At 46.0% G+C, this 7859-nt stretch overlaps 1 protein-coding gene across 1 annotated transcript in view; it reads right to left on the reverse strand.

Annotated features, from left to right (window-relative positions):
• Positions 1 to 7142, reverse strand: part of CARS2 (cysteinyl-tRNA synthetase 2, mitochondrial) — a 46023-nt gene extending 38881 nt beyond the window's left edge. The window contains exons 1-3 of the mRNA XM_054383841.1: positions 6937 to 7142; positions 6783 to 6833; positions 2163 to 2280 (exon numbers count right to left, since the gene is read on the reverse strand). Coding sequence (XP_054239816.1) covers positions 2163 to 2280; positions 6783 to 6833; positions 6937 to 7142 — 375 coding nt within the window. The remainder of the gene's footprint in view (positions 1 to 2162; positions 2281 to 6782; positions 6834 to 6936) is intronic.
• Positions 7143 to 7859: the final 717 nt, after the last annotated feature.

A 7859-nucleotide genomic window follows, 5' to 3' on the forward strand; every position in this document is an offset into this window, starting at 1 on the left:
TTCGGTTCCCACCACCGCCTGTGTCCCAGAGAAAAGCCCTGTGGCACAACCCGCTTGGCACTGCCGGCAGCCTAGACAAGACCATGTGCCACGGCCTTGCACCCCCGCCAAGAAACGTGGAACTACTCCTGAGACAACATCACGATTTTCAAGCCAGGGAAATGGTGATATCCTTCCCATTTTCCCTGTCAAATCTAATAAACCAAATTCATCAGCTCTGTGGCATCATTTCACCTTTATTTACTCCAAAGGAATTATTTGAACCTTAGCATGACCACCCCCCACCCCCTGCTGACCAGGGTTACTAGAGGATAACTGGGTCACGACAGCAGGTCCGGCTTGACAAACATGATTTCTTTGTATGACAAGATGACCCTCTTAGTGGATGAGGGAAAGGATGTGAATGTTGTTTATCAGGACTTCAGTAAAGCCTTTAACACCATTTCCTACAGCATCCCCCTACAGAAACTGGCTGCTTAGGGCTCGTATGGGCGGACGCTTTGCTGGATAAAAAAATCACTGGAAGGCTGGGTGCAAAGAGTGGTGGTAAATGGAGTTAAATCCAGTTGGTGGCCAGCCACAAGTTGTGATTCCCAGGACTCAGTACTGGGGCCAGTTCTGTTCAGTATCTTTATCAATGATCTAGATGAGGGGATTGAGTGCACCCTCAGTAAGTTTGCAGACAACACTAAATTGTGTAGGAGTGTTGATCTGTTTGAAGGTAGGAAGGCCCTACAAAGGAACCTGGACAGGCTGGATCAATGAGCCAAGGTGAGTGGTATGAGGTTTAACAAGGACAAGCACCAGGTGCTGCACCTTAGGGCCACAACAACCCATACAATTCTTGGGGCACAGTGACTGGAAAGCTGCCTAGCAGAGAAGGATCTGGGGGTGCTGGTTGACAGCTGGCTGAACAAGAGCCAGCAGTGTGCCCAGGTGGCCAAGAAGGCCAACAGCATCCTGGCCTGAGTCAGAAATACTGTCACCAGTAGGAGTAGAGAAGCAATTGTGTTCCTGTACTTAGTACCGATAAGGCTACATTTCAAATACTGTGTTCAGCTTTGGGTGCCTCACTACAAGAAGGACATTGACGTGCCACAGCGTGACCAGAGAAGGGCAATGAGGCTGGTGAAGGACCTAGAGGACCCAAGGGAATTGGAGTTTTTTAGTCTTGAGAAGAGGAGGATGCCAGAAAACCTCATTGCTCTCTACTACCACCTGGAAAGAGGCTGTAATGAGGAAGGTGTTGGTTTCTTCTCTCTAGTATCATGTGATAGAACAAGAGGAAAAGGCCTGAAATTTTACCAGGAAGGTTTAGACTGGATATTAGGACAAAATTAGTTACTGAAAGAGCAGTCAGGAATTGCAATAGGCTGTCTAGGGAGGTGGTGGAGTCACTGTCTCTGGAGGTTTTCAGAAAACATGTGAACATGGCATTTCAGGACATGGTTTAGTGGCCATGATGGTAATTAGGTCAACAGCAGGATTTGATGATCTTAGAGGTCTTTCCAACAGAAACAATTCTATGATTGTATACTGTATGCCAGCTTTCATTTAGGTGATGAACTTAGACAAGATTGATCAAGCTTTCCAAAGTGCTGATGTCACAGATAGATGGTGCCTGGCACCTTTCCAAAACCTTGTATGTGGCATTGCTACCTATACTGCGCCTTTAGGGATCAATTGCACAATGCTTCTCCAGAATTCAGCCAAAAGCCTCCTGGCTGCAAAGCTTTGGGTTGCTTTTGGGATAAGACACCCTTCAGTGATGAGGAGTTTTTTGTTCCCCACTGGCCTCCAAGGCAGGGGTGGGGGCAGGAGGATCTCCCTGCAGCTCTCCCTGCCTCTCACCCTCACACAACTATGCACCCATTTACCTCCACTCATCTCTCGACACCCATCCCTCCAGACTCCCAGCCCTATTACAGCCACACTAGGAGACCAGAAACCTCAGCATTTATTATCTACTTATTAAAACAAACAAAATTCAACAACAACAACAAAAGAGAGAAAACACTACACAAACCCCCAAACAACAACCAGGGAAACAAAACAAAACACCCACAAAAATAACCAAACCGCTAAATTAAAAATAATTTTCCTACACACATAGCTGTAGAAAATACCAAAGGTTTGTGTCAAATACTAAAGGAAACACCTACCTCATTGGCTCTTTTTATTATCTTGTCATCTATGTCTGTGATCCCCATCACCATGATAACTTCAATTCCAAAAAACTTCGTCATTATCCTTCGAATTATATCAAACCTAACATAAGAGCTGGAAAAGAAAAAAATATGAGCTTTTAAACATCAGTAGGCAAGAATAAACTTAACCAAAAATAACTAATAGCACTAGAAGACACAGGGACAACACTCAAAAGGAAAAAGCTCTTCAGTGCATTTTTCCAAAACCAGTTACCATCCACACAAAAGTCAAGCACACTTCCCTTGAACTGGCCCACCCTCTTCTGGCATTAGTGACACATTACATCAAGTTTCCTAAGCGCTTTCTTTTGCTACACCTCTTCATCCAAGCACCTAGGTGAATCGGAAGCTACGTGTGAGCAGCAAGACTCTCAAAGCAGGCAGTACAAAGTAAGACACACAGATCATTTATTCTTAGAATATACAAAGCCTGAGGGATGTGTTTCAACAGGTGTTCAAAAGCCACAGGGCAGATGAACAGGGAGAAATAAAATAGGATTCAAATGAACTTTGCTTAGGGTTAAGTAACAACTACAGCTACCTGCCACCAATAAATTATTTCATTCACTCACCACCAGAGATTTTTTTTTTATAGCAAAAAAGAGCTGCTCTGTGGGTTATTTTGGTTTACCTACACCGAAGAAATAATTCTTAAAATTATCCAGGCTCTTGGTCAAAACCCAGAGTAGTTACTGCTGGTAGATTGATGTATCTACAACCTGTACAGGGCTGTGGCAGTCCTTTCTGCTGCTCACATTCTCCACTTGGAATTCTCAGAATACACTTTGACTGAGTAAAACCCAATTATTAGGAGAGATACTAGAAGTTGACTACAGGCTCTGAGTCTGCCCTGTAAGGTGATTAGATTCCTCAGCCTATACTGGCTTTGGAGAAAACAGAGGCCTACAGGTTCCCATTTCACCCATGGTACAAACTGCAACTTCTGTGGCCACCAGCACAAAAAAAGTGCAAGCAAATACTAGAAATAGACTTGCATCCTTCTCCTTAGCTGCCAGAACCACATAGCATTATGGCTCAGATTTATGTATGTATAATATCTTGATGACAAAAATACTTGTTTGCACTATGCCCATGCTGAAAAAGGCTTTTTGAAAGCCTTGCTGCCAGAGGGCTGGTTCTTAATGAACATCAGCTCACTGGGTGTAAGATTCATCTAATGTGGTGACATGATTCCATAAGAATATCAAATTTGTCTTTGGACTCTGAACAGAGAAGCAATGCCAGCATCAAAAGCTTGATACTAGATTTAACAGCCCTGCAGTCATAGCTTCCAGAGCAGACACATTTCATACTGTTCCACCTCCTCTGATCTTCCAACTAAAGAGCCAGAGCAGATCTCCTGACACCTCAGAGAGTAGAGTCCTTATTACTTGACAACTGAAAAAACAAATGGCCAGTCAAAATCAGGGGTGTGGCAGAGGAGGCACAAGGAAATGAATGAAATTTATTCTAATGCCAAGTTTTTACTCTTATTTCCAAGCATTCAGCCAAAAACTTGGATGCTCACACTAGCGTGACCAATGCCAGTCTCAGAAGTAAGGGAAAAGATGGCATAATCACAGAATATATATATATATATATGTTTATACATACATATATACATAGACACTCATATATATATATGGTTGGGAGAGACCTCAAAGACCTTCACCCAGTACTCAAGGGTCAGCACTAGACCATGTCCCTAAGTACCAGGTCCACAAGCTGCTTAAACTCCTCCAGGGATGGTGAATCCACCACCGCCCTGGGCAGACAATTCCAATGTGTGATAACCCTCTCAGTGAAGAAATATTTCCTAATACCTGGCCTAAACCATTTTCCCTGGCAATGCTTGTAACCATTTCTTCTAGTCCTGGCACTTGTCATCACAGCGAAGAGGCTGGACCCCTCCTCACTCCAACCTCCCTTTAGGTAGTTTAGAGAGCCGTAAGGCCTCAGCCTCTTCTTCTCCAGACTGAACACCACCAGTTCCTTCAGATGCTCCCATCTGATTTTTTTTTCTTTATATAGAATAGTTTGGATGTTATATTGAGTCATAGAGATCACCTGTTTTGAAGACACTAGAGAAAGTTGGATTATTTGAAGAAATAATAAATAATAATCAATCCTTGTGGAGAGGAATGAGGAGTGGAGAAGAGTAATTCCATTAATTTCAAATTCTTCTTAAGGATCTCAAGGTCATTTCCACTGTTTATTTCCGCATTGCGGGTCACCACAGGTCAAGTGCAAGAAGGAGGGGAAAAAGGAATTGTAGTGATAACATACCAAGAGTATGCCAGAGTACAACAAAACAATGGTATTTTACAAGAGTAGCATGGGAACAACACCCATCACTCCATCTGACTTCAAGCTCTTTCCTGTTGCATCTCCTAGCCTGTTGACCCCCCATAAGAAGCATGCATTTCAGCTGTACCTAACAAAGCTCTACAGCTGGACCTAGCTGCTGGGAAAAAATCAAAAACCAAGAGTGCTCCGCCACTCTCAACAAATCAGCTGAGCAATGGACATCAACACTGACATGTGCAAGGCCACAGACACTGGGAAGGATCAGCCAGCTCCTCACACACTGGAGGGTTTAACTGATCAGAAAATGGAGAGAAAGGTCTTCAGCACAACAGAGCTACAGGAACAACACATGAAGGTGATGAAAAGGCTGCAGAAAGAGTACATAATACATGTACTTATCTGCATGATACATGGCTCCAAAGGCAGTATTTAGCCCTAACTATTCTTTCTTAAATCAGCAAAACGAGGTCAAACCCAGGTGGCATGGACGTACGGCAAATCTCCTCATCAGGAAAGCTTAAAACTAAGTTTTGAGAATAGATGAGTAAGACAACAGGAAAAGAACAAGCAAGTCATTCCTACTTTGTGCTATAATCAGAAGAGCCTGAAGGCAGGAGAACAACAAGACCCACTGACAAAAACAAAAACTGAAAAACCAAAGAGACCTGAAAGACCAAAAGATTAAATTCCCCACCTCTGCAAACTTTGTGCTCTAGATCCACTATTCTTCTTAGGATGGGACACTTCTACAATTTCCTCCCTTGTTATTCCATGTCAGGGAAGACAGGCCCTACTGTACTAAGGAACCCCAACTGTGTGTTGAAGAAAATAAATTTATTAGCATCTTTTTATACAGTTGCTCTTAAATGACAAATCTGAATTGTTATTTCAAAGTAGAGCGTAACCTAGTCTGTATCACAGTAACTGTAGATTTAAATACAAATTGCTATGATTCGTTTTTTTAAATATTAAAATTCCCCTGAAGGTAGTAAGTGCAAACAAAAATAATTCAGGGCATCATTTTCTTGATTTTTAAATCACCAGTAAAAAGCTAGGTTAGCTTTCTGCTGAGACTGGATAGAAGCAAGGTGGAAAGACACCACCACATACACACAACAACATGGCAGTGTTTAAGGAGAGGTTGCTAACAGTATTTTTACATGTTCGGCATTTTAGAACTTCCCTTTTTATAGAAAGAAGGTGTAGTTGTGCCATACTGTGACAGCTCAACACCCAGAAAAATTTAACACAAGTTTCTGAATGAAGTTGAAATGGGACCAGAAGCTGTGAAATTGCCTGCATTAAAAGAGAATTATTCAAACACACAATATCTGATCCTCACACAGACGGGAATTATCTGAGCAACTCCTGCTCTTCCAAGGAGGCAAATGCATCTTGTGGTTATTCTAAGAATTAGGAGACAGAAGCTCAAGCGGGGCTGAACTGCTGCAACTCCCCTCAGTCTCACAGGAGACCACAGCCACCTGTCAGGTCTTCTCATCTGGCACATAGGTGTTTTAAAACAACTATCAGCAACCTTCTCTGGTGTGTTTAAAGTACTTTTTCAACGTTAATTGTAATGAAACTGGTTTATTATTGTCATTAACCTAATGACCTGTGAAGAAAATGTTGTACTGTTTTGGGTAAATTGTTTGTTTTGGTTTTTTAAACATGGTAAGCCACAGAACTGTTACTATGCAAAAAGGCCTTTAAGCTGCCTGGGCTTTCTAAGACTTAAGAATAGATGTGTTAACCTTAAAAGAATCTTTTTTAATGGCTAACCCTGAATGGCAATTCTTTGATGCTGACACAGTCTGAACTAAATTCGAAACAAAACCACCATTTCACAGAAGCCAGAAGCTCTGCTGTAGGACCCCAACTCCACCGCACAAGAGGTCACGTCAGGGCAATACGATTTGAAGCAATTTGCCCTGCCTAGCAAGAAAAGTGCTCGGGTTTAATACTTTTCTCCCCGTTATTTTGACCCTGTCCGGGATGAGCTGCACCAACAGCCCCTCCCGATCTTCCTGAGGCCAAGAGGGGAAAATAATAAACAAAATTTTGACCTTTGCACGCACCAGCTGGCGAGGTGCCGATGCCCCCTGAGAGGTTCCCAACGGAGTCTGTCACTAGACACGGGATCTGCCATCCAGACACGCGGCCCGCTACCGGCCCCTGGATGCCCCGTACTCCCGCCGCCGTCAGACTCTCATCCATGCTATACTCATGCAGGACAGGACCTCCTCACTGAGTCGAGACGCGACTCACCTGGCGTGTCCGAGGTGTGCATGGTCGTACACGGTCGGTCCGCAGCTGTACCTGCAGAAAGGAGGCAAAACGCGCCCGTCACTCCCAGCCAGGCCGGCGGGCGCGGCCCGGCCCCCGGCAGACCCACGCCCACCCGTCCGCCGCAAGGCGCTACCAGGTCGCCACTCCTTCCGTGGCCAGTACGAGCGGCTCCTTGCTCCGGCTCCGGCTGTTGTACGCCACGATCCCGCTGTCCCGCCCAGCCGGCGGCACCCACTCCCGCCGCCGTGCCGCGCTGCAACACCGCCGCGCCGCCACCTTCCCTTCGCCGGGGCAGGGGCCGCGCAGCCAGGCGGCCGCTGCCGCCGCTCCGCGAAGCATGGCCACAGCCCCCAACCGCAGGCAGGCCGTCAGGCGGGCGGGGAACCGGCGGCTCCGCCTCTCTCCGCGGGGAGAGGGCGAGGGGGGCCGGCACAATCCGCCGCGCCTGTAGCTGCGACACCCGCACCGCCTGTACCGGGAAACAGCAGGCGAACGGGGTAGCTACAGCCGGAGCGGCAGGAAGAGGAGGTGCCTGCGGGCAGGGGGCGCGGCCAAGGGCTTTGCTGTCTCTTGCCGGGCGACGGGGTCGTTTCTGCAGCCGTTGCTTCCCGGCCCGGCGGAAGGGCGTTCCTCGGAGCGGCCCCGTGTGAGTCCGACAGACTGGAAAGTCTGGGCGTGCGGGGCCTGGGTCGGGCAGTACCGCGCTTGAGTTCAGCCAAAATCACGCTTATTCACCTTTGTGCGTTAGTGTAGCTGTGGCAGTGCGCGGTTTCTTCTTGAAAGAGTTTTTGAGTGGGGATGTTTGTAGGAAGTGCGCAATAATTTACTGAGATGGTCTCCGCTGTGTCAAGTCGATTCGGTCAGACGGGGATGAATCTTGTTTTGTGCTGTCTTTCGGGTCAGGTAACAGCAGGCAGCCTCTTAAGACTCCAAAAGAAAAACGTGATGTGACATTACCAAGCAGAACTTAATAAATCAGTCTCAAAATACACTTCTGCACAGCCCACTTACTCCCATGTACCCACGTAAAGTCCTACTCAATCTGGATGTTTTCCA

The sequence above is a fragment of the Indicator indicator genome, chromosome 1 (genome assembly GCF_027791375.1).
Source record: "Indicator indicator isolate 239-I01 chromosome 1, UM_Iind_1.1, whole genome shotgun sequence".
Classification (NCBI taxonomy): domain Eukaryota; kingdom Metazoa; phylum Chordata; class Aves; order Piciformes; family Indicatoridae; genus Indicator; species Indicator indicator.